At 41.7% G+C, this 27,113-nt stretch overlaps 2 protein-coding genes across 4 annotated transcripts in view; one reads left to right on the top strand and one right to left on the bottom strand.

Moving 5' to 3' along the window:
• STARD9 (StAR related lipid transfer domain containing 9) overlaps positions 1-23,719 on the top strand; it is a 107,237-nt gene extending 83,518 nt beyond the window's left edge. For 2 of the 3 annotated variants that reach the window (XM_062635667.1, XM_062635666.1), the window contains exons 22-33: positions 203-683; positions 1,538-12,529; positions 13,357-13,554; positions 14,508-14,691; positions 15,533-15,667; positions 16,201-16,306; positions 17,803-17,945; positions 18,527-18,591; positions 18,680-18,885; positions 19,295-19,374; positions 19,787-19,945; positions 21,050-23,719. In XM_062635667.1, the coding sequence (XP_062491651.1) occupies positions 203-683; positions 1,538-12,529; positions 13,357-13,554; positions 14,508-14,691; positions 15,533-15,667; positions 16,201-16,306; positions 17,803-17,945; positions 18,527-18,591; positions 18,680-18,885; positions 19,295-19,374; positions 19,787-19,945; positions 21,050-21,151 (12,851 nt within the window). In that variant the 3' untranslated portion in view covers positions 21,152-23,719. Of the gene's footprint in view, positions 1-202; positions 684-1,537; positions 12,530-13,356; positions 13,555-14,507; positions 14,692-15,532; positions 15,668-16,200; positions 16,307-17,802; positions 17,946-18,526; positions 18,592-18,679; positions 18,886-19,294; positions 19,376-19,786; positions 19,946-21,049 lie in introns of those variants that run through there. The other variant, XR_009967955.1, reaches the window with a different exon arrangement.
• Positions 23,720-24,804: 1,085 nt separating this feature from the next.
• CDAN1 (codanin 1) overlaps positions 24,805-27,113 on the bottom strand; it is a 31,432-nt gene continuing 29,123 nt past the window's right edge. Inside the window, exon 28 of the mRNA XM_062635673.1 lies at positions 24,805-26,556. Coding sequence (XP_062491657.1) covers positions 26,431-26,556 — 126 coding nt within the window. The 3' untranslated portion in view covers positions 24,805-26,430. The remainder of the gene's footprint in view (positions 26,557-27,113) is intronic.

Raw genomic sequence — 27,113 nt, 5'->3', positions numbered from 1 at the left:
ATAAAGTGCAGCAATTCTCTAATTTCTGGGGGTTTAGAGAAAAAAAAAACAACATTTTTCTCTTAATGATTTATCAGGGCTGTTCTACATGCATAAAAATTATCTCAAATAAGCTCTCATGGCTGATTTAATTAAGAAACAAACTTGTAATGAACAATGTTTTTCCTATGATTTTAACTTTCAATCACTGTTTTGTTTACAGACCAGCAGTGGCTTATAAATGAGAATAAACGACTGGCTGCCCTTCAGCAACAGCAGAGGGAGTTTGCAGTGCAAACAGAGACTAAGCTGTATGCAGAGGCTGAGGTGCAGAGCACCATCGGGCTGGAAATCTGCCCTTCTCCGCTACAGCAGAACAAGAAGAGACTGGTGCAGCTGGAGCTCTTGCGAAGATACTCCTTAAAAAAGGCAGAAAGAAACATAAGACGAAAAAAGGTCAAATTCCAGCTGGAAAGGATAGTCAAGAAGCAGAAGTTATTGGAAGCCAAGCAAAACCTAGAGCAGCTGGAAGCTAGCTGCTGGCTCAGTGAAGAGTGTGTGAAACAATCCCAGCCCCTAAATGAAAATACTGTACAGTCCTCTTTGGATCACCAGTTGCAAAGGAGAAGGAAGTCATCGGGTTTGAGTTCCCTACCGCACAGGGTGCATTCTTTCTGTAACTCACGTCTGGCCCAGATACCCAGGTAAGTTAACATTTGCCAACTCCTCTGCATGGTCAAAAGTAATTTAAATTCAAGGTATTTTCAGTGACCACCTATGCTCCAGGAGGCCTTTCAGTTTATTGAAACAATCCCTGAACTTGCAATATCAGTGAACTTTCTATATTGTATATCGCACTGGAGCCTTTCCCTTTTTCCTGGGATGTGTACAGTGCATTTCCTCCTCAGCTCTTTGGCGTGGTCTCTATCACTGTTTTTACATACCTCTCTCAAGCTTTTCTGCACTTTTTACCTCTTTGTGAATGCCTTCCACAACTGGCTTAACTCTTGTTCTTACCTTGTTTAAACTGTTGGTAAATACTAAATTCTGCATCATTTTATCTTGATTAGGATCAAACTCTTCCTTTATAATATTCGTGTCACTGGGATGATTCTGGATTGGGCTTTTAAATTGGCCAGCCTTTCCCAAGCTAAACTTCTCTAAGCAATGCTAAAAAATTGGGGTTCACAGCATGGTCCTGGAGGGAGGAAATAGCTGAACTCTGTTAAGTGTATTTCTGTGATTTAGAACCACCCTTTATTTTAATCTAGTGTTTGCAGCTTACTTGAGCCTACAGGGACTGAATACCAAGCTACACCACGTAGCATTGAGCTGTTCCTTTGTGTTGCAGAACATATCTCAGGATATCTAGAGGACTGTATTTTTACTGACAGAATTTAACCTTATTGTTTCTATTTTCTGCTAAAATTTGCTTTTGGAAGGCATTGAGTGTTGCTTCATATATCGTTACTCTTAACTACAAGACATTATTGATGTGGAAGTGTTCTCAATTACATTATTCAAGCAAGGATTCTGTTTTATTTCTTTGTTTCCACAGTTGTTTGTTGAAGAGGGAGACTGTCTCAACATTATCTACCTCACCAAATACTGATCAAAGCTGTGAAGGCAATACAACAAGGAAGTTGTCATCTGTAGAGTATCTTTACAGAAGAGGTAAAGACATTTCTGGGAGCAATGACCTTAATGATGAAAAAGACATCTCCTTTTCAGTGCAGAGGCAGCTAACTGACAAACAAAACCCATCTTCATTTGCAAATAGAAAAGGAGCAGAAGAAAACTCTAATGATAAAGCTATCATGGCTTACATAAATAAAAATTATCAAAAAGTTGAAAAGTTGGATGACAACCCAGGGCAAACTGGATCTCAAAACCAGACCTCTAAAGGCTTCTCTCCTGATCTTTTTAAGGAGAAAAATGAGCCTGAAACCTTTATTGCAGGGACAAGAATGACAAAAGCAAAGGTGCTAGGAGATTTAAGTCAGGCTGCAAGTAGCAATCTAGAACAAAACAGAGTTCAGGTATCCAATGAAAAGACTAGAATGGATATCGATGGAAAAGGCCACAGACTTTCTCCAGAAAACTTTCCTAAAGAAATGAGGAAAACAGTGTATGGAAACCCACCATCAGTGCATCTAAACCAAACAGCCAAGAACTGGAAGAGAGCACCAAACTCAGCCTTGCCAAGTCATGAGAAATCAGCAGTGGAACATCAAGAATTTTTGATGGTGGCTACATCAGTAGGAAACCTCACAAAGATGAACACACAGGCACCACTCTTTTACGCTGAGAAAAAGTGGCACAGTGCTGAGATGCTAAGTGCTGGAGCATCCAGAACAGCAACAGAGGTGCTGGGGAACTGGCAGGAGGATGATGAAAATGAGATTTCTGATACTGACAGCTCCTATTCTGTGGATTCTCTCTCCTGTGCTTATGCAAAAGCTTTCTCAGAGAAAGCAAAACAAGATTTTGACAGAAACAAATGTCTTGCCAACCCAGAAGATTCTGAGAGCGATGACAGTCAAATGTCACAAGACTCTCTGGTAGAAAAGGAAAACAAAGCCAAAAAGGAAAATACAAGTCGATTTCACAAGTTGAAGGCCCACCATGAGCCAGCTAAGCTTTACAAAAGCCGAACTGATCACCATATTTCGTCTTTGGTGACATCATACACGTCTCGTAGGAGGCTGGGAAAGCCTGAAAGAAGCTTTTCTCTGGACAGCTTAGCTGATGGAGAAGAGATGCCAGCAGAAGATCCGGTAGAAGAATCCAAATCTGATTCATCTGATGAAGTGCCAGCAGAGATTTTCTGGAAGTTACAAACTCCCAGATCACCAGCTATACAGACTGAGGAAGGCCGTGAGTCCAAGACCTGCGACACAGATACAGAAGGGACAAGTTATGACCTGAAGCTGAACAGTTCCTTTTACTTGGCCAGTAAGCCACAGCCTGCTTCCAGTAGTGCTTGCAAGCAGTTGCTGAATGGGATAAAAGTCTCCTTTGTAGAACAAGAAAGGTCTCTTGATAGAAGACCATATTATGCAAGTGGAAATCCTTTGCTTACTGCTGATGCTTGGACTTCCTGTGATTCAAAGTTTGACGTCAGCAGCCCCAGAACAGCACCTTCTTCCAATGAACATTTGGAATTTCAAGAAGCTCATCTCTGCTCTTTGAGCAAACCAGAGCTTTGGCTGAAGAAAGATGATCTAAAGCAGTCAGCCGCTGAAGTTTCTTTTGTTTCCGGCTCTAAGCAGATACACAGCATTACTCATTTATCACATCGTATAAATGAAATGAACACATTTTTTTCCTCTGACAAATCAGAAGTACCTTTACCTGAAACAACAACTGCGAGCAAAATTTCTGAGAGCGAGTCATTAAATAAGATTCTTAAGGGATGGACAAACTCTAATGAAAATTCCTCCTTGGTATCTCAAGAGGTAATGTCCTCATTTGCTAGCTCAGTAGGACCAAGCTCCTCTTTTGTTCCTGTTTCAGCAAAGCATGATTATCGCGAACATTCAAGGTCAAATTATCCTGAACAAGAACAACTGAATGAATTATCTACTTACAGGTCTGCCACTGAATGCACACAAACATTCAGATGTTTGGAAAGTGCCTCCACTGCAGACTGCTTGCCACTGGTATCTAGGAAAGAGGGGGACTCTTTCCCCACAGCTTATCCAGAGCTGTCAAAAGATCAGAGTCTGAAAAAACCACCCTTTGTTTCTGTGTTTCCTGTGCAAATTTCAGAGCAGAGAGATGGCTGTGTCAGTGCAGATTTAGAAGATGATTTCTTCAGAACTTCTGAAAAAGATTACATCAGTGATGTTTACAGTAACTTGATGACAAAGTCAAGTGTGACAGATGCAGGCAGAAGGGCATCTGTCAGTGCACCTGCTGCTGAATCTTCTACAGGATTGGCTCACAATATGATCTCAACACAGGCATCTGCAGTAAAACAAGTCCAATTTGGAAACCATGGACAGCTTTTTCCAAGAAGGGAAGTACCAGCATGTAGTGATGAAGGTTTCTTTCTCAGTGACTTAACAAATAAGAGCTGCTCTCTCGTAAGCAGTTACAAGTCCTTGGCTGGACAAGGAGCAGAATCAGCTGTTACAGTAGATGTCCTCAGATCTGGGGAGAGTAATTTGGAAACAATGCAAGAAACAGATTATGAACAGATATCTGCAGAAGAAATAACAACAGAGACAGATTTTTCCTCACAGAAGAAAACATACCAATGTAACCCTCTAGTTGTTGCTCACAGGGCAAGTTACGACCAATCTGCGACACCAATAGAGGTGGCTCAAGAAGAGATTATCTGTATGGAGACAAGCACAGATAGCTTGGCAGAGATTGCAAAAGATGTGCCTTCATTCAGAGCTGATGAAGACTATGAACCAAAGGACGAAGACTTGTCTTCACTGAATCATTATGAATTTAAAAGCAAACCTGTTTCAAAAAATTATTCCCATGAACGTGCTTTAGCAGACAGTCAGGCAAGTTGTTTATCCCAGCAAGTTCCAGAAAATTCTATAGTATGCATTAATAGTATACGAGAAGAAAGCGGTGAAAGCAAAGAACACAATGTCCTGAATTCTCAGGCTGCAGCTCAGAAAGAATTTTCATCTGAGCATGAAAACTTAGTGGTAAGTGAAGTAAGTTATCTTATAGTGAATGTAAATGGAAAAGACACAGAGTCTTTCCCTGCTACTGTTCGTGAGAGTATAAATGATTTTCTCCCAGAATCCAATTCAATCATGTTTTACAAAGCTTCAACAAAAGCTAATCTTTTTCAAAGTGCATCTGAGACTGAAAATTGTGATAAACTATTGGAGCATGTCACCGTAGTGAAAGGAGACTGCAATGCTACATCTAATCTTACTGTGGAAGTCAGTGGCACAGAAAGTTGTTCTGAGGCACATTCTGGCTGCCTTTGTACAACATGCTCTTCAAAATCAACAGGGCAAAAAATCAGTACACATAGGATGACTGACATTTCCATTCTCTTGGAAGCAGAAACACAGAACAAATCTTTACTCGAATCAAAAGAAGAGAAAGAAGGCTTTTTAGAAAGTGACTGCCCAGAGCGTGTCTTGCTTGTTGAAGGTGATGTAAACTCTGAGCCAGAAAGAGTATTTGAATACAGCACAAATACATCAGCTACTGTTTCTCAAGAGGAGAGTCTGTATGTAAATAAAGAATCCAAGTTTTTAAGAAATCCAGACACCAATCCAGAAGAAACTTTGGTTCCTTATCGGGATACAAAAGCAGGCTCTGATGAAGAAAGAGCAAAATTAATCAGCAGTGCAATCAATTTAGAAAAAAATAAATTGCAAACTAAATCCAGACAGATTGAAAGTTTACCTGACCTCCAAGTCCAAAGTGTAACTGAAGACAGGAGTGGAGAGGATTTTAAAGACATTGTTCTATCTCAGAATCCAAAGAAACCACTTGATACTGAAGGTTGTGAGGTTCAGCGTGAGTTTTATACCAATCTGTGCCTGACACATGAAGAGGTGGAGAAAGATGACCTGCAGGTAGCCAGCACCAGGATAGAACATACTCAGGAACCAAAAGCACTCGTGCACTGTGGCAGCCACCTTGAAACAAGCAGCTTTTGCCAAAAAGAAAAAAAAGAGAAAACAGAAATAGGTATTTATTCACCAGAGTTTTCCATTGCTCCCAAACCCACTCCTTCAGCTTTGCATTCCCATACAACAGAGACTACTCAGAATACATCAGGTGTCCTTGATATGTGTGAGGGGCTTTTACAGAGGAACAAAACAATAGAGAATGTGTTTAATACGGAGGATGTAGGTACAACAGTACTAGTCACAAAACCTGAAACTGAAGGACAAGTAAATTCTAGCAATGTAATTGAACATTATGTACCACACTCTTTGCCCCAGGAAGACAAGTTTAATGAATGTGAAGTGACTGGGAGTGAAGAACAAATTATCGTGACAAACACTGAGGAGCTGATTATTATGAGGCAGGAAGTCCTACTCACAGATGAAAATGCGTTATTCACTGAAGGGTCTCCAGCTCTACATCAGATGTCTTGTGACAGAGATGATAAAGAGGAAATTTTAAATCAATTCAAGATCCCTGAAAGATACCTGACCGCTTCAGGTCTAGAACAGGACGCACTGTTAGAAGGTGATTCAAGATACCATGATCCTACTGAAATGAGTGAAGATGGTGGCTCAGTGGACTCTGCTGCAGATACAAGAAATGCAGTCATGAAAGATATTGATGCATATGAATATTCAGTAGATGACAGTACTGGTATGGACCAAGAATTCAAAAGTCTCCACATGAAAGAGGAGAGTGATACGTATATGAGTTGCTCTATGCAGTGTCCTGAGCATGGTGCTTCAGGAAACTTGAATCAAAGATGTGATAGTTGTGAATTGGATCCAGTAGGCTCCAGAGTAATGGAGGAGAAAGTGCATTTGATGAGTCTAGTTCAAATGGCCAAAGAAAAGCAGATCTTTATAGAAAACACAGAGGAGGTAGAAGTGGTCATTTTACAAAACCGGAACAAACTATTCCCTGAAAACAAAGACGGCTGCCAAATGACATGTGATGACAGCAGATTAAGTGAAATCTTAAGAGAAAGTCAGTGGGTGTCTACCAGCTTTTCTGGAAATAATGAAGATATCAACAAGGAACAAAATCCATCAGCAACACTGATGACTATTGAGAAAAAGCAAGAAAGTTCACTTAGAGACTTCCCATGCCAGTCTGTAAATCACCTTTTATATCTTGGAGTAAGTGATGATTCCCATCTCATTCAAGATGTTCCCACTGCACTGAAAGGACATACAAAGGCATCTAACAGCAGTGTTGGAACTGGAGCTGTTCTGCCTTACTACGAAACATTAATGGAGAGTGAGGTCTGTGTTGGTATGCCTGTTTCAGTCAACCATATTGGAGAAGACAAGTATCTTCCTGATAAAATGCCAAGCAAGAATATAGCTTTTCTGCAAAACAGGACCACACAGGGCAGGCAGGAGGAAGACTCTTTTGTATCTGGGCAAACTGTCAATAAGAATAGCTCTTCCACTCCTTACAGTGCAGGTGGTCCTGAGTCTGAAGTAGCTGTACGTGAGCCAGGGGCCAAAGGAAACCCGTTTTCCATGGAAAAATTTGACTCATCTGAAGCTGTAATTCAGGATGTTAACATTGGTCATGAAGAACACAGGATGGATTTAATGGTTAATAAACTATCAAAAGGCTACCTTAATTCCACAGAAGATGCAACTCAAGAAGAAAAGGGTACCACTGTGCCTGATTCACTACTTTTGGGTAATACAAACCTGCTTTCTTCTTCAGAGAAAAAAGTGATGGAAGGTATAGAAGGGGGGAAAATGCAGTCTTTACAAGAAATCTCTAAGCAAAAAATGCTTCACAACACTAATACAACTCAGAAAGTACTTGAGTTAGGGAGTTTATCGCAGCATGATGAGAAGGAGAAATTTTTAAGCACAAGCTATACTACAACAAACAGTAAAAACGAAAACACAAAGTTTCCTGGTGTAACTGGATATCAGCATGAGCCCAGAGAAAATCAGGGATTCGGAATTTCTGAAGAGTTCTGCATAGACCAACCAGGCAGCTCTGATTCTGAGAACACTTCAGCCCATTCAGAAGGCTTGAACAATTCTCTGTGGGAAAATCTACATTACAGTAAAGAGTTTCTAAGTTATAATAGGAACTCAGGCACTTCTGAATGTTCTCCTGGTCTCCTAAATCATCAAGCATCAGCTGAAGATGCTCTGATTGCCAGCAGTGAAGACAAAAGTAAACACGATGCTGCTCTCGCTAAAGAAACCAAATACTTTGAAAGTGAATCCACTTATTCAAGTGTATCTGCAACTTTTCCTGATGCTTCTCAAAAAGGGGATGAAAGGAAAACTAATTCTGCAGTGGCAGAGGCCACAGACAGTCAGAATAATAAACTGCCTGAAAAAGTTGCAGGAACAGATCAAGAGGAGAAAATAATTCAAAGTTCTTTCGAGAACTTCAGTCACGTAAAAGAAAATGAAACTCCTGAGTACACAGAGCACTACAATAACCCTTCTCATGTGACTGTACCAGAATCAGGCTCACTTACTTTTCAGGGCCGGGAACAGAGTGGCAGTGAAGAATCAAAGTCTCTTCCATCCTGCTTTGTAGAAGGTACTCCCGCTGATCCACCTTTTCAAAGCTCCAAGAACTTCAGTGCTTTTGACACTGTGTGCTCAGTAAAAGATTATCCTCAAGCATTTACAAGTGTCAATCACCCATTCTTAACACCATTTTCTTTGACTGCAGATATAGGCCCTGGTGAAACCGGCACATATGATACTTCACATACAAGTATATTGAAACATTCTCCATTTGCTGTTTTGCAAATACAAGACACTCAGTCTGATAAAGCTGTGGTATTTGATGAGCCGATATGTGCTTCGGGAAGTATTTTACTCTCTCTTGCAAAAGAAAACAGGCATTGTCCAGTGTCAGACACAGACTCTACTTCATATGGACATTCTGCTGTAGGTGGGGAACCTGTATATGGAAGTAATCATAAAAAAATTGACAGTGATACAAAAGTTGGTCAGCACCACTGGGGTAAAGTTCCACCACAAGAAGCTTGCACAGGACACATAGAGAAAGTACTAACTGATAATTCTCTTCTATTACCATCATTACCTTTTGGGGATATGGGAAGGGCAATTCTTGTTAAAGAGGGAAAAAAGAGAAATATACTTAACAAAAATGAGGCAGAACTGCACCCAAATAATGAGGCTGAACACTTTGCAGTAGAGACAGAGCAGAGAAAAACATTATGTAGAGAACCTGTTGAAATGCAAACTAACGTATCCTCAAATTCTGCAAACAAATTAATAAGTCCAGAAGTTAGAGTATTGGAAGATCTGTATTCAGGAGATGTTGATGTGGATGCTGAGTACACCAATTCATTTAGTCCAACATACCCCACATACAGCAGAAGCACTGATCCCAGACGACTGTATCGTGCTGTCTTGGGTTTTGAAAAAAACCCTGCAGGTCTGCAAGATAATTGTCAGTATGTGCCTACAGGCGATCAGATAGAACAGGTGCTAGATAGAACAAATACAGATGGTAGAAAAGAGATTTTACTTTACCAGAACAATACAGGTTCAGGCTTTGAGGGCCCTGACGCTAATGCAGGCAATTGTTCACCAATGGGAGATGATCTAATGAGGAATAAGACTCTGAAATCAGAAAGACTAAAGTTTTCTGTCATCAATAATGACAGTACGTCTGTCAAGATTTTGCCAGAAACCCGTGATTTGCCTCCTCAACAATCCAAATTTGTGCAGTTAAGGAGCAAACAATCATATTCTACTACACGGAATACAAAGAGCTGTAAACAAAATGAACAGAGACCTTCCTTACAAAGTCACAGACTATCAGCCCCAGCTATTGCTGTCTTCTCTGATACAGAATATACTTTGGAAACTTCATCTAAGGCAGATTCCTTGTTGTATTCTGCATCTAAATCACTGCAAGATTTAAACATGAGTGTAGAGCCTCCATCACCAACTGAAGATGATCTTCATGGAATTGAAAGATTTTCAAAGCAGGAGTCAAAGAACTTTCTACAGGTTAAATCTAAACCCAGATTTCAGCAAAGAATAGCACAAACTAAGAAGCTTGCAAACTGTGATCCCAAAAATGTACAGAACTTTGCAGCAAGAACCCAAAGCAGCCAGTCTTCAAAAGACTCTACTACTCGATCTCCATCATCCTTACTGCACACAGCTCACAGTTCTCTGGGTGCAGAAACAAACATCCATTCAAAGAGTAGTTCTGTAGCTCAGTGTAGTGAAGGGAAAGTTGAAGAAGCTGGATACCAGCCAGGAACAGATTTATTTTTGCAATACAATAAAGACACAATGCATTTTAGTTCAAGTGATATCAACCCATATATTCATCCATGGCAACAAGATGGATCATGCAAGATTGGCTGGAAACAGTATATTTTTGGAAGTGCAAGTGATGTCTCTTGCAATCAAATTCCTTTAACCCTGGAAAACCGTAAAGTTATGAGATGCTCCAGCGTCGACAATGGATTGAATTCTCAAAATTCTCCTTTTCATTCTCATCTCAGTTCATACGCTACAGCAAAAGTTTTATCGAGCACTTTAAGCAGCATCGAAGGTCTTCAAGGATGGGACAATGTCAGACAAAACCTTCAATCTGCGTGCTCAAGTGACGGTACCAAGCAGTATAGCAATGTGTCCAGTGAAACCTTGGAAACTAATCCAGAAAATAACACTGCTGAACTTGAGAATCCTTCTGCACAACCTGGTAACTCTTCAGTGCAGGTTGATGAAATTGTACTATTATATCCTTCTGAGTCTGAAAGGTCTTCCAAAAAACTACCAGGGACTACATGTGAGCAGGGAACACAAACAGCAACTCCAGGAAGGTATAAAAGGCAGAGAAGACATCAGAGAAGCTATACGGATGTTTCTGCAAGAAAGCAGGAAACAGACAGAGATTTAGTTCATCAACCATCTTCTTGGACAAGCATGCAGAACCTGTCCATGCATCTGTCACAGCTGCTTCAGAACACTTCTGAGCTGTTGGGAAACCTCTCCCAACAGAGTATTATAGATAATGAGCAGAATACCAAAATGAACCAAAGAGGAACTGAAGAGGCTGTAAAGGCTACTAGATCAGATAGCTGCACTCAGACTACAGCAGATGTAGGCACTCAAACAGACATTTTGGAAGAACCTCAAAGCAAACATGAAGAAAAACAAATGGAAGAAAAAATGGAAAATGAATTGAGGGTGGCTCGGGCAGTAAATGTTGATTGGAAAGAAATAGGTGCAGATGCAAAGATTCTCAAAAGGAAAGAGGAAACACTGTCCCTTGAAGAAAGAACAAAAGAACGAACAGGGATGAGAAGTCTGGGCAACCCTGACTTCCGTGACAGTCTTGACAGCATTTTGGAGGACTCCTTTATGCGTCTGCCTCTCTCACCCAGAAACTCCACTCCTATTGTAGATTGCAAAAAACCATCATTAAATGCACAGCAGAATGTTGCTTTTACTAGTACCAGAGTTTCATCTGTCACATCATCTTCACTGAGTTCAGGGCAAGATAGCTCTTCATGCACTGTAGTTAGCAGCCCTACTGACAGCACCTCTCAATCTGCAGCATCTTACACTCAGGATAAAAGAAGTGTCAACGAACTAGAGATTCCAGCAGAGAGAAAATCCTATTACAAGAACACCCTGCTAGTCGATAGGGCCTCTTCCCCTATTCTTACTCTTAGTGCTAGTCCCAGCAGCCAGACTGCTTGTAGCAAATCTGTCTGCCCTATTAAGCAACCTCGTGGATATTCCAGTGATGCTTCAAGTCCTCCTCACAACCAGAGAAAGCAGAGGGCAGGTCCACAGCTCAGCATGCCCCCTCACGTGGACAACTTTTCACAGACAGAAACAGACAGTGAATCTGGTGCTTCTAGAGAACATAAGGGCATAAAGAAGAAATCGGGAAGCTTCCCAGATAAGAAAGCAGCGGAAGAGCTTTTAGGACAGCATGGTTCAGAAGACCTGGGGCAACAGCACAGAGTCACGGTTGACAGCCACACTACCATTTGTGCCAAACGACTGTATCACTCCAGCAGTATGTTGGAGGTGTCAGGCCACAGGGAACTTTTAACAGGTGATCTCAGAGACCACAGTCCACTGGCACATTCACTTCACTCTATGTATGTCATGAGGGGAGGAGGAGGCTCTTCAGCTGTAACCAGACACGAGAAGTATGTTGGTCATCCTGATGCTGCTTTAATTCATGACTACTCATCTCCAAATGCCGAGTTCCTTTTCAATAAAAGAATTAGTGCCACTTGTTCAAGTAAGACAAACACGGGCACGTCCTCAGAACCTCTGGGAGAAGCATCATCTTTACAATTTCGTGATTTCTTCTGGAAATATGAACACAGCAGCCCTGCCCCGCTGTCTGATGCGAGTGATGTGCAGACTTCCTTCCAAGGTGACAATATGGATTCTGTCACTGAAAGTGAATGTGACACTGAGATTCCTCTCAACAAAACCACTCCTTTTGCAAAGCCTCACAGGCCTCGGAGCTACAGCCTCCGTGACTTACCTATACACAATAAATTCAGCAACTGGTGTGGTGTCAAGGGCAGGCCTCCTTCCTTACTCAGCTTGAGCGGCAGTGTGGCTGATTTACGAAGTCAGGCAGAAAAGAAGCCTAGAAGCACACGAGCAGCAGAAATGGAAGGGAAATCCCAGCTTTGCAACAGCAGGAGCAGAGAGATTGAGAGACTTCAGCGAGAACGCGCTCAGATCATGTCTGGCATTCATCTGGATCTGCATCAGCATCCCCTCACTGTGGAACTGACGGAAGCAAAGCTCAATCACGGCATCGGGGAAACGGATGCCCTGCTGAGGGTCCTTCAGAGCGGGACAGGAGAGGACCTGGTGGGGATTCCAGTGAAGCAGCAACTCTATGAAAGGTAAATTACTTCAAGTAGTGTTGTCGGAGGTATTTTGAATACACTTCGTGTATGCTTCATGCAGCATAATAACATTTAGTAATGAGCACTTAATCACTTAGTCACACTGAGGGAACTGTATGTGAAGAGTTACAGTATCAAGCTTATTTTATATACAGTTAAGTAATGCATTTAAGACAAAATTTTGGGGTTACTTCAAGAAAATAGGGACAAGTATAAGATTTGGTGTAATTCAAATTTAGTGTCACCCTCTTAAAATTTCTAGCAGCTGTGAGAGTGATCATGTATACCAGGTGATCATGGGAATATATGTCATTGATTTATTGCAAGGTAAGACTAATTGATACATACTGTTTATGGGAATATCTCATGCACCTTGTTTCTGTGAATAGATGCTGCTGCATTATGCCAAAAAAAAACCAAAACTCAGCCATAAATATATGATGTATTTTACAAAAAAAAAAAAAAAATCAAGATCCTAGACTCTAGTGACTGGATTACAGAACTTAGTTTAGGAAGCTGTTGTAACTAAAAAGATTTAGGACTAGCTGCGTTACTCTCCATCCTTAATTTGCCTCTCAGCCATTACAAGCAGTAGCCAAGACCCTTTTACATGTTTCCTACTGTTATAAAAGCAGTCGAGTTTTAGAATTTCTGCATCACCAGTCAGCATGTGGCCAAAGGGGTATTGGAAGGGGAGCGCATGGTATTAGATTCCTATAAATTTTACATTACAAAGCTACCTCGTATTTAAGTCTTCTTTAAAAAATCAGCAAATGTAACTTTGCAGGGTGCATTTTGTCAATCTAATCATGTTTCCCTGACAGACACATGAGGACTATTGAAACTCTGAGGAAGGAAAGAGAAAAAAGGCTGCAAAGATACCAAAGAAGCCGAAGTCTGAGTCCTCAAAAGCATTTGAGTCTGTTACAGACACTGGATGCAAGTCAGAGGGATCTGGATCTTCCCAGTAGACGCCGAGAATATCTGCAACAATTGAGAAGAGATGTGGTGGAAAACACCAGGTATGGCATTAGAAACCTCTCTTTTGGCCTCATGTATGTTAACAGTGTTCATACTGGGTGCATATTAATGGTTCTTACTGACGTCTGAGGCTTCTGTGGCAGAAGAATTCTTCTCCGTGTGGAAGTGTTAAATGCTCGGATAGACAGGGAAAAAAAGCTGTTTTCCTGTTGCTGCCAGGAAAAAAAGCATGAACCTGATTTTAGAAAACATGCATCAAAAATTTCCATCTAGTTTGTTTCAGTCCATATCAAGTATCTAATTTATGTGTATGATGTATGGGGACAGCCAAGTATTCATTCAGTCTTGACTCATTACAGACCAACCTGTCTTCTTACTCCTTCATTAACTTAAAAGACATATGAAATAGTTTTGTGTTAAATATCAAACAAGTTCTGCAACCCTTCACCACTTAGAATTTGAGTTTCATTCCTCACCATATCCCCTAAATGACTTTTGCTTCCTTTGCAGTAGGTCAGGAGACAGTTATTTTCCCAACACAATTATTTTGCATGTGATGGCGCCAAAGCAATAACCTTAGATGATATGGGGAACTGACTTGGAAAGCAGTGCAGTCACTACAGTAATCTCAGTGGTAAACTGGACTTGCAACCTGAGTAATTTTCCAAGGTTAATGTTCATGTAGCCTTTAGTGAGCAAAGAGAAACTTTTGGGGGGCTAATATGGTGGGGTTTCATTGCTTTTCTGGCAAATTTTACTGTTCATAGAATCACAGAATGGTTTGGGTTGGATGGGACATTAAAGCTCATACAGTTCCAACCCCCTGCCACAGGCAGGGACACCTTCTACTAGACCAGGTTGCCCAAAACCCTGTCCAACCTGGCCTTGAACACTGCCAGGGATATGTTGAAACATGATTTTTCTCATGGTATTTTGTCAGGTGACCCATTTCAAGTAATTACTTGTGTTTCCCCCCTCTTACCTGTCTTTACAGAGTTCAAGAACCAAAAAGAAGAAGCATTCAGCATCCTTCAGACATTGAACTGTTGCTCCGAGACTACCAGAGGGCACGAGAGGAAACCAAAAGTGAAATAGCACGAGCTAGGGACAAACTTCGGGAGAGAGCTGAGCAAGAAAAGAGGCGTATACGGGAGCAAATATTTTCTCAGTTACAGAAGGTGAGTGTTACAGAGGAAACCATTGGGCATTATTCACATCAATGCATATCTTTAAAAGAAACTGTTCCATGGCTAAGTAATCATCCTGTTTGATGCACATCAGTGTAGAAAAGGCAGAAAATAAAATGCAAATTTGTGATTAAAAAAACCTGAGTCATATTGGGCTGATACTGTTTATGGTTCTGAACTGTACCTTGAATTCAGACACCTCCATGGGATGACTGAATCTTACCACATCTGCTACTTTTTCTTGGGTAATGTAAGCATGCTTCACCGGAGTTGGAAATCGAAACTTAAAACCGCCTTTGAAAGTATAAATAACCTTGAATTTCTTGGTATTATCTTATTATGTAATTCCTACTTCATCTTCTGGGTTGGCATTGAGTGGTTCAATTGGCTGACGTAAAATCTCCAATCTATAACAACTACATTTGATCAGCAAACTAGGTCAGGGGCTACTCAAAAAAGAGGCAAAGAGGAACAAATGGGACTGAAAAGAGATCTTTTTTAAATCTTATTTTCCCCTTAAAAACACCCTGGCACTGGTTCGATAGCCTGGACTCTCACGTGTGAAGAATAACAGCAGAAGCTGCATTTTCCCAGACTGCCAAGTTTTACAGGTTCCCTCAACAGCTCATATGTTGGTCTTTAAGATGAGCCTGCTTATTTAATAGTTTCTGCATGGCAACAGCCTTTGTCCTGTCAGCACTCCTTGAAAGAAGCTGGACTTCTTTAGATTACTGCTCTTTCCCATTTCAGTGCCGTCATCGTTCATTTGACTAGCTGCTGTGCAAGGTGAGCTTTGCGTGTTTTGTTGGTAATACTGTGATACTGATTACAGGAAGAAGCAAGGCTGAAGACTCTTGCAAGTACAAGCACTTTATGTACAGACTCCAGCCTCAGCCTCTCCTCTGGCCCAACATCTGGCTACAACAGCAGCAATACTGCAAGTAACCTCAGCAGCCAGGAAGGACAGGTGAGGAACAGCTTGCCTGTGAGACTAATATCTCCTGATGCTTTAACAGTAATAGACAATGTAGGAACAGAAGCAGGGCATGAGTGCAGAGAGGGGTGATGTGGCAGGAGCATCACCAGGTAATAGCGATGCTTTTATTTTCCTGAGATATTTTTTGGCTTTTTTTTTTAACTCATAGATAAAATCCAGATAGTGTTATTGTCAGTAATGCCACTACCTGCCAAACATTTTAGAAACAAGTCTTTTGTTGCAATAAAACAGAATCTGATGTTCTCAGTGTGCCTCCCTGAATGATGCATTGACTTAAGTTTCTGTGTGTGAACATGGACTTTCCTAAAGTTACTTTCTGGAGTATATACCTATGCTAGCTCCTTGCACTTGGTTTGCTCAGTTTCACAAGTCAAGGTATCTTCATTTCAGAATCAGGGGAAAGGCAAAGGAATTAACTTGTGATAAACAGAAGCTTCCAAACGTGTAAGGCAGATATGTGACAAATACTCCACTTCTTCTACTTCTGCTCGTTCCTAAATCAGGTTTCCTCTGGGAATGCTTTGCTTTCAAGAGATACACGAGGTCGTTCAGCTGTTAGAAACAGTCAGCTTTATGTGTTAGAGCAGCTACAGAAGGATTCTACATTTGGTAAGTAAAACATATGACTCCTTATGTTTGAGCTGGATCCCAAAGCCTAATGAGATTTGTCATTTATTTAAATCAAAATCTAATTTGATTCTAGATATTGTGCAGATGTCCCTACCATTACATGACTTCAGGAAAATAGTCAACCAGGAGCCAGAGCTTGCTTAGAATTTCCTGAAAAACCAAATGGGGATTTGATCCCTCTAAAGAAGTTGGTCTTTGTCCTGTCATGTTACCACATCAAGTGTTCTGGGAGGATGACAGTACTTTGAGTGAACCAAAGATGCAGGGGTGAGGGGGGCTGGCTACAGCTGCAATGAGTATAGGATTGTACACAAAAGTTCTTATTTTTATCCCCCAAACTGATGTTCCTGCCTCTTCTTTAGATTATTTTGTTAGCTTATACATGGTACTAACTGTTAAACTTGAGTAACGCACAATGTGGAATCACAGAATAGTTAGGGTTGGAAAGGACCTTAAGATCATCTAGTTCCAACCCCCCTGCATGGGCAGGGACACCTCACACTTAACCATGTCACCCAAGGCTCTGTCCAACCTCGTCTTGAACACCACCAGGGATGGAGCATTCACAACCTCCCTGGGCAACCCATTCCAGTGCCTCACCACCCTAACAGGAAAGAATTTCCTCCTTGTATCCAATATAAACTTCCCCTGTTTAAGTTTTAACCCGTTACCCCTTGTCCTATTACTACAGTCCCTAATGAAGAGTCCCTCCCCAGCATCCCTATAGGCCCCCTTCAGATACTGGAAGGCTGCTATGAGGTCTCCACGCAGCCTTCTCTTCTCCAGGCTCAACAGCCCCAACTTTCTCAGCCTATCTTCATACAGGATGTACCTCATCCTCATGGCTCTCCTCTGCACTTGTTCCAACAGTTCCATGTCCTTTTTATGTTGAGGACACCAGAACTGCACACAATACTCCAGGTGAGGTCCCACAAGAGCAGAGTAGAGGGGCAGGATCACCTCCTTCAACCTGCTGGTCACGCTCCTTTTGATGCAGCCCAGGATACGGTTGGCTTTCTGGGCTGCAAGCGCACACTGAAGCAGACTCATGTTCATTTTCTCATCAACCAACACTCCCAAGTCCTTCTCCGCAGGGCTGCTCTGAATCTCTTCTCTGCCCAACCTGTAGCTGTGCCTGGGATTGCTCTGACCCAGGTGTAGGACCTTGCACTGGTCATGGTTAAACCTCATGAGGTTGGCATCAGCCCACCTCACAAGCGTGTCAAGGATGGCATTCCTTCCCTCCAGCGTATCAACCGAACCACACAGCTTGGTGTCATCGGCAAACTTGCTGAGGGCTCACACAGTGTAATTACTAATATGCACATCGACTACACAAGGGATAGCATGAATCCTTCAGGAGGACCAGGTGCCTGGGTGCTCCAGTGGTGGGTTGAAGTCCCTGCAACTGCAGATAGCAACGAGTTTTCTTTTCAGTATTTTTTACTCCCCTACGGCTTTTTTGTTTCCCACAGAAGCCAGCAGCATTCAGCCACCCCTTCCTTCTAGCAGCATCAGCTGTGGGTTCACCCATGGATTAACTATTTCTGTCAGCTCCTCTTCCACAAAAGGATACCAAGATTTATCCAAACATATCTTGGCCAATGCTACCACTGAGGTAAGTGAATAAGCAGAGTTTTCACTTATCCCTGTATCTCCTGCTACGAGTTGTAGTATGTGTGGGAGAAGCCTTGCTGCTCTACACTGCTAATAGTTACATATTTGTCAGCTAGAGACAGACACACCAAGCAATTTTAAATGGTGGGGAAAGTGAGCCAGGCTGCAACAGAGGAGACTCTTGCATGTTAGCTGAAATGGTTGAGTGAAGCTGGGGGAACTGCTGAGTCAGAAGGAAAGCATACCAACTTCCTATTTCACATCAGGTACAAACACTCCAACATGCTCCCCCCACCTCCCATCTTCTCACACTAGTTTAGGCTAGCGTACAAGCGTGTATGTTTATATACATATATATATATATTATACAGGATGTATATATCCTCCTTCAGCAGAGAATATGACAGCCAAGACCATCTGGCTGTTGATACTTCCTAAGAATTACTAGCACTGTAAAACTGTGTGTGGTAAAGGCAGCTTAGTAGTTTGAATAGAAGACAGCGTAGCAGCATGTAAACGCTGGATGCAGTTTATAGTTTCTACAGCTTTCTCTTACCTGCACATCTGTTACTGTTTTCTAAGGTAATGGCAGCATGCTCTCATAACCTGAGGAATCTCTACACCTGCCAAGCAGCAGCTGGGTGGAAGTAAGTTTATGGCAGGTCTTTATAATGGGAGGCCTTCTTTTGTACTTGGCCCTGTTATGTGCAAATACCTTTCATTTGTCTTTGACAGGTATCAATGTACAGAAAAAGAGGTGCTGGTTTATTACAAAGTCTTCCCTTCACCAACAAGGCATGGGTTCCTGGGAGCAGGAGTGATAGAAAGACCCCTGCCCTACGTGTGGGGACTAGTGAGAGATCCCGGCAAACGACATCTGTATGACAGAACTATCAACACAGCTCGAATACACAAGAAGGTAACCAGCCACATCCAGCTGGGTGAGTATCAACACAAAAGACTGGCCACCTTTACCAGCAGGTACTTTCTCAGCTCAAGTTGCCAGCCAGGAGACTTAAAGGCATCTTATTTCATTTCCTCACATCTGAATAAATAATTTCATTATTTAATATGGGAACTTGAGCTTTGCAAGGCTTTTCCAAAGTGAGGATAATATTAAACACATCTCACTGTGCAAGTACAGGTAGAGACAGTGGTTTGAAAGTCAAAATAAATCTTAAGTGGCTTGAGAAAGCATCTGAATGACATATTATAGCACGTCAACTATAGCACGTCTGCTCTCCGCACAAAGAAGTCAAAGTGAAATATGCACATGCATTTCAAGGGATGGGGGAAAATGTGCCAAGTTAAAGTTGTCAAAGTCTAATTCCCCTCTTTGTTTTTTCACAGTGTATTTAGTGACCGATAGTTCCCTCTGCTATCTAAAGCAACCCCGGGATTTCTGCTGCATTACTGTAGAAGCCAAAGAGGTAAAGTGAACATTCTCTCTGCAGCACAGAGGAGTTGCTCTGAACTCCCGGTTCAAGGACAGAAGGGAGAGGGAATGGAAGTCCATGCTCATCCTTCCAGAAGTGACAGTGCAATAGAAGGAAAAGCCTTGTGGATGACACAAAGGAATTGTGTATAAAACCCTCATGAATGACAGTCATCAGCTAAGCCCTATCTGGGGCTTGTGTTACAGAAGGTTTACACAGCACAGTCAGGTTACAAACATGCAAGATTATGACCAAAAAAATTAATAAATAACATGGGAAATACTGTTTCATATTAGAAGAGGTTTTTAGGTAGTATGAGACATGCATCTCATGGCAAACAAAGAAATCATCACTGTATGCATAGAAAAATATACAAATTGTCATCTTTGCCCTTTGTCACACACAGGAGAACTTGTCTGTCTTGGCTGTTCAGTCTGTCTATGATGCATCCATGCCCCACCCTTGCAAAGAAGTGGTGAGAGGGGAGATTCTGCCAAGTGCTTGGATACTGGAGCCTGATGTGGTGAATGGAAGAGATATCACTAGAGTTATTTACATGGCACAGGTAAGATTTTGCTCTTTATGTCCAACTGTGAATGCAAAAAGCTTGTACAGATAAGAGGTAAGTAACAAAATGTATAATCCTTATGCTACGCTCCATGAGCTGATCACGAATGTCTCCTCCACTTCACACTGTTACCTAACATAATGTACACTAAAGCAGCGAGAATCTTACTAGGATTGTGCTGAAGCACATGGTTGATCCTAAGTTTCTGTAGCATCTGGAGCTGCTCCTTTGGATATCAAGACCTTTCTGTAATGGATTATTAGCAGCTTCAGTGGATGCTGCCTTCTCACAGGGGGAATCAGTATGAAAACTCTTGTTGTCACTTAACCTTGCTGTGGACAGAGGAGTCCACCTCAGGTTACACTGTGTTCAAAATGCACAGAAATACCGGTTGCTAAATTTTTCTAACTGAAGGTGTTAATTCTTCAGATTCAGCAGGTACAAAAGAGAAACTCAGATTAGGATTCCAGTTAAGAAAACCCTGCCATCCATTCATTAGAGATTCATCTGAAAAGTAAGCTCTCCTTGAGATAGTGGTACCAAGCAGTGTCTAGAAGAGAATGCCAAACGTGCATGATTTATTTTAAAGTGCTCATCAGAGAGCTACATGTCATTAGTCCTTTAAACTTAGCTATAGAATACATGCTTTTAAGATGCAATATAAAAAAATCTTTATAGTAATTAGTATATGCATTTTACACTGCATGTGTAATGTATATGCATTTTGCAGTATATGCATATATATATTTTATAAATATACGTATTTTTAGTATGTACATATACATTTTCAGCAACACTGTATCTGTCTCAAACTAGTAATATTTAATTGAAGCTTAAACTCAAAAGCAGTGTGGGTCATACCTGCTGAAAGTGACATCAAAAAGCAAAGCTTTGAAAGCCTATGGAGTATTGGGAAGGAACAGATAAAAACCACACAGGAATGATACCATTTGCCTGTAAACTACTTTTGTAGTTTACAGACATATAACTTGCACCATCACATACCTACATGTACCATCAGAGCTATTTGAGGCTAGAGAGGCATTTTGCCCAAACTCAGGTACAAACTCCCACATGTGGCCTTTCTTCCCATTCCTGCAGGTGGATCTTGGTGCTCCAGCTATCCCTGCAAGGCTTCTGAGTTCCATCGCCAAGTGCCAGCCGCTGGTGATCGCGCACCTGGCACACTTCCTTGCTAGCTAATGTTGGGTACAAAACTGGACAAGTAACAGCAGCTCAAAGTTCACAACAAGACGTAAGCCTTGTAAGGGTAATGTAAAATGCTGGCTCACAGTCAGTCACAATCAAGCCTCACTGCTAACACTGGACTGTGCAAAAGGATAGTTAGGAAAAAGGATCATTTATTTTAGCTGCTTGGAAGAAATGCAGCAGGTTTGATGGGAACCTGTCCTCCTGGAGACAGCTGTGGAAAACCTCCATGGAGCAGCAAGAAGGTGTGCTGTCTCTACATAAAACAGAGGAAGAGACTTTGATTTACAATAGCCAGCATCTTACATGCAGAATGTAGTATTTAATTTCTGTTTCCAAGGTGCTTCAAAGACCAACCTTCTTTAAGAAAGTTTAGGCACCAGTGGGAAAAAGGCAATGGAAGCAATGACATGCACTACAAACTGGAAACAGTCCACATATGGCTTGAGGCCCTTTGCAACTCCTGAGTAGAGCTGCAAGGCTGCTTTCTAATGTTCAGATAAGCATCAAATACAGGATTCCTAACAGTGTAGATAAATCATTTAACCTAGCTTGCTGGCTAGACTTCCCCTGGAGAAGGGAAGTTCAAACAGAGCGATATCCACTAGCACCCTACACCCTGAACAGATTTTTCTCCTATAATTGGCTGATGGCTTACAGCCAGTGTGAGGTATTTTGGATTGCCACTACACTATGCAGCATCAGTGGAAACCACCACACCTCAGGACACAGTTTTACTGCACTGCAGAATTAGGTGCTTTGAAATCAAGAAACCAAACTGACAGCTGTAAACAGTGACACTTTGTCATTAGTAGAGAGCAGTACCACGTAATCAGCTTGTTTCTAGAATTTATATCCTGCAAGTAAGAGTAGCTCCAGCAGCTTTCCACAATGTCACTTTCCATCAGCTGAAAATCCAGCCTGGCCATAGTCCTACCATGCTTCTTTGTTCAGAGCATGACCAGTTCGCTCACTGCAGTGAAGACAGACTCTTCCGACTCAATTACCTCATGGTATTTCTGTTGACCTTAGTCCAATAATCCTGCCATCAGACTTTATATATATTTGTTCAACACACTGCCTAGTTTGGTCACACATGCCTAAAATTAAACAAAACCACAACCAACTCAAGCAACTCCATTAGTTCTTCAGCACAACAGTAAAAACCATTTCAGATACCTTATGTAAGCAATAGAAGTCGTTACGATGTGCTTTCTTTAGCTCAAAAATGTCCACATTGTTCAAGAAGCTGTTGCACTTTAAATTTGTCAAGTGAGAAGTATGTATTCATGCGTCCACCTGACCAGAATCACCTTCTGCTACTTCAACGCAGTTACTGTAAGTAAAAGATGAGTTTTCCCACCTTTAAGAGCCAAGAGCTACTTTACTATATCTTTGCACAGGTGTAATTTTGGCTCTCAGCTTCTATGTTACTTCCTGTTTTAAATATATGCAGTTTTAAAAGAAAATAGCTATTTTAAATTGATATGTAAGAAAATAGCAGTTTTGAAACATACCAGCCCAAGGCTTTCCCCCCAAAAACTGTACCAGGTAGGACAGCAAAACCTTTCACTTACAAATTTGCTTTGGTTACAATCTTAACACCAATATAGTGCTGTTCTTTTATGGTGAGGCTCAGCATTTTCTTAGAAGCCCTTCAAACCGTGTCATGGCATGGTTTACTTCCAGCCTCATGCATTCTCCATAGCCCCTTAAGGACAAAGGGACAACCCAGCACAGCTTTCTGCAGTTGAGCAAAAAGACAGTTCCAGATTTGCAACCTGTCATACAGTTCCCCATTCCCTCCCTCTTGGTGGAAACCAAGAAAAGGAAGAGCCAATGAGGCAGTACATAAAAGCCCTATTTAAAATGAGCAGAAAGAGCAGCATGGGATATTGGCTTTATCCTGAATGCTGCTTCCAAGGATGGCTGGTGGAGGTAGGGGAGGTCTTCATCCAATCCACACAAGATTTGCTCAGTGCTTCACTTTTTTTCCCTTTTATTTTGGACATGGCACTAGTGATGAAGCAGGTTTTGTAGGAAAAACATCTAGGGGGACTCCCGTTGATCAACGATGCCAGTGCCTATGAAGGATAACGTCTTCTTGTACAGTGCATCAGATGTTTATTTTTATATACACATAAGATTTTTTTTCTATGTTTACAGATTAAGTTATTTCTATATGCTTGTTTTGAAGCAGTTTTATATGCTGTCAAAGCTAAGTTTTATTTTTATCAGTATTGAATTAATGTAACTTTTTTTTTAATACGATCTTCAATTGATACTAAAAAGCCTATTTATATAAATGTTTTCTTTTGCAAATATAACATTTTATGGTACTTGTTAAAGTATGGCATTGGTTTGGTTGGAAGGAAGAAATAAACACCCAGCAGATACCGAATTTGTTAATCTACAATGGGCAAAACCCAACTTCCTGTCAGTTACTGCTGAGCAGTAGATGATCAAACCAATTGTACTGTACCACCTACTGTTGCATCTCTGCTCTTAATCAAGATTGCTATTTTCATATCCACAATAAATGGTATTTTCTACACAAGAAAACATGCCCTGTGTTATTCCCCTCCAGCTAAAGACACCCATCTATGCAATTATGTCACACGGAGAAGTACCACAAAAGCTAGCTTGGGGGAGATGATGTAGCAGTCCTGCCTACCTGCTGAGGAACGCGTGGGGAACAGGAATTTGTAGCACAATAGTCAAGAAGATAGCCATTGCCTGAATTTGGTTCCTATAATGCAATGCCTTGTCCAAGCAAAGAGGTTTTGTTGTGTTGTTCTGAAGTGAGGTACTGGCTGAAGTGTCTTCCCAAGTCCAGTTACACAATTCCTCTGACTGCACATCCAGAAGGAAGTCAGCAGAATACCATTTTGCTCCATTTTCTTTTGGAAGTTGTAGGAAAGATTGACAGAAGGCCACGTGCTTTAACCTAGCTTGCTTTGAGCTCTCTTCTCCCTACTGCTCTCCTTGCAGCACTACAACAGGTACAATGCATGGAGCACTGAGAGATGCCTCACAGCCCTGTGGGACTGCAGTCATGCAACCTCAGCATCCCTAGGCAGAAAACAGCATCCATACAATAGTTTCTGCGGTTTAGCTACAACATTGGGTGTCTGGCTTTACAGATCAGACCAAATTACCACAGGATGTCCAGGAACCAGAGTAACTAATTGCATTAAGACATAAGACCATTGACACAGAGCTGTTTCTTACCTGCTGGTTCCCACAGAAGGACTGACTGCCTTTGGCCCCATAGGTTGGGCTCTCTGGATGTAGCAAACTGCTCCTGGGCCTTGGTCACCTTTTAAATGAAAATTTCCAGGCACACTGTATTAGAGAAGGACAATTCAAGTACGTTGAGTTCATGAGACCAGCTGTGGCCATGGCAGCTAAGCAAACAGTTTTACAACACCCAAGTAAAATCAGTTCCAGAGCCAAGAGCACCTTTTCTGCTATTATGAATTGCAGCTTCTTCCCCTTCCACCACTCCTTATATAAAGTTATATTTCAATATAAGCAAAGCAGCTATTACTCTACTTTCTTTGCCCCACGCTTTGTGGCAAGGCACTTTTTTTGTACTTCGCCCCAGTACCAAGAGGTTACGGATCGACAGCCTGAACACAAACCAGGAGATTTAATCATTTATTTTGACAAACAACAACTTCAAATGAGATCTGCAGCAAAAAGTCACACATGACTCAGCCTCAGCGAGCAGGTACGATACGACAGGGTGTACTTGCTAGTCCAGTTTGTATTGCCATAAACGGCCTGCCTACTTCTAGGGATCCTCTGCTTCAGTCATGAGAAAACTCTTGCAGGGAGGCATGCAGATGGCATATGCCCAATCTGTCAATACAGTGCTCTAACCAAGTCTAGAAAAACCTCGGTACACGTCAGACACTGATGTGCCTCTGCTGCCTCTCTCTCTGAAGCCACAGTTACACCTCCTCAGTCCTGTTTATCTGTGTTTTTTCTTAAATCGCTGACTCTCAAGATGTTACCCTGTCTTGCCTTATCCAAGGGAAGAGGCAAGTTAATTAGCACATGGTAAAGCCACCGGGCTTCACTTTGTCCAGATGTTGCTCTCTCATCACACAGTATTTGCTTTCTGGGAAAACCTGCACTAACAGGACACTCTCAGACAAAAGGAAATCATTTCCTTGCTGCTACAGGGGCAGGAAAAATAACCCCATGAGACAGCTCATGAGCACTTGATCATGTCCTGCCAGCACCCAGCAGCCCCTGCCCCAGGCTCCAGTGTGAGGAAATACTCGCGGGGTGGACAGGCGATCACACCCTTGGTGGGGACCTATCTGCACAAGCAGAAATGCCAGCTGTCTCACAGAAACGATTCCTTTCCAGGCCAGCTCCCCAGGGGATGGCACAGTGCTCTTCCACTACTGTTCTGTCTGCTCTTCCAGGCTGTAGTTTTCTTGCTGCAGCACTTCCTGTCTGATAAAACCCAAACTCAAGGCAAAAAGGATTATAAAAAGCAGCAGTAAGATGCCGTTTAAGTTCACATACTATAAAAGTGTCTTAAAAATACTGTGTTCAGTAAAAAATATAAACTGATATTTTCTCCCTTATTTCTATTAAAAACCTTGGGAAGTTACAAGTTCTGTTTCCAACAAGAGATGGAAAAACACTTAAGCATCCACATGCTTTCAGAATAATGCCATCAGTGTTCTGATGTATATATTTAATACGGTTCAACTTTTAAAATGAGTCTTCATTAAAATCAAAGCTTTGAAATTGGGCTCACAATGAAAAATAAATATAGGCTCATCTTCATGTCATACAGGTTCATCCTTTCCCTCCCCTGACAGTAGAATCTTTGTTAAAAGACAACAAACATGAGAAGTCACATTAAATTATGAGAAGAGCCACCAGGAAACCATGTCTCTGATCATGAAGTTACTTGTCCACTTGTATCTATTTCTGGGTTTGGTCACAGCCTGTTGCTGCACAGATACAAAATGTGTCACTGAGTCTAAAAACTGGCTGCTCTGAGCAATGATAAAGGTGCTTAAAGGACTTCTGACTTGGAGATCCATTTGCTGATTGACAGACATCCTTCAGCATAGTCACCATGGCAAAATGTCCATGAACAGAAAGGGAAGACCAGTGTGGGTTTTGCACAGAGTGACCTCCTAGTGGCAGCAGCTCACAGCAAAGAGCTCACAAGGCATTCAGAAACACTGCACAGTCCCTTCACATCTTCATTAGGCTGTTTTGTCTACAAAGAGTGGCCTTCATTAACTTTGTGCTGTCACGGTACCTAGAGGTTGTCTGGTCAGCTCACCCTGCTTAGTCCCGAGTTCTGCTATCTGATGTTCCGATATAAATACTCTGGACAGCATTTCCAGTTCTTTTAAGAAATCCTGTAACAAACAGATACAAACCAGAGAACCCTTATTAACAAGTGACAACCAAAAGGCTTACTTCATTTCTCTTGTTAAGAACTTTACATGGTTAGAACATGTTGTTGATGGTTTTCCAGTGCAGAAACATAGACAAGCTACACAACTGATTGCAAAGATGAATGCCTGTAGGTGTACACGTTCAGTCTCCCTCTAGCCCCCACACCCTTCTCAGGAAAGGTCACTGCCACAGTTTGAATGGTTAAGCATCTCCATTATGCAGGTGTTCACCAGCCTTCAAATACCACCCATTTTTAGCAGGGAGTTGGGCAGTCTTCCACATTTTGACTCTGGCTAGAACAGTCCAAGTGCTTTCACGTTCTTGTGGTAGGAGGCAAAGAGGTGTAGATGCAAGTCTGCTCAGTTAAGAATCTTTCCAACATCACCATTCTCAGCTGGAAAATGTCAGACCCATTCAAGCTAGAATGGAGAGCTGGTAACCAAACTGCGATACAACTTTCTTAGCACTGTTTGCATTGCAGGTGCAATGGTGGGATTCACACAACCACAGCTTTCAG

Source organism: Pezoporus occidentalis, unplaced genomic scaffold (assembly GCF_034315485.1).
Source record: "Pezoporus occidentalis ecotype Australia unplaced genomic scaffold, CSIRO_AGI_Poc_V1 ctg46, whole genome shotgun sequence".
In the NCBI taxonomy this organism is placed as follows: Eukaryota; Metazoa; Chordata; class Aves; order Psittaciformes; family Psittacidae; genus Pezoporus; species Pezoporus occidentalis.
Note: the sequence above shows the minus strand (reverse complement) of the source record. Positions and strands in the feature narration are given on the sequence as shown.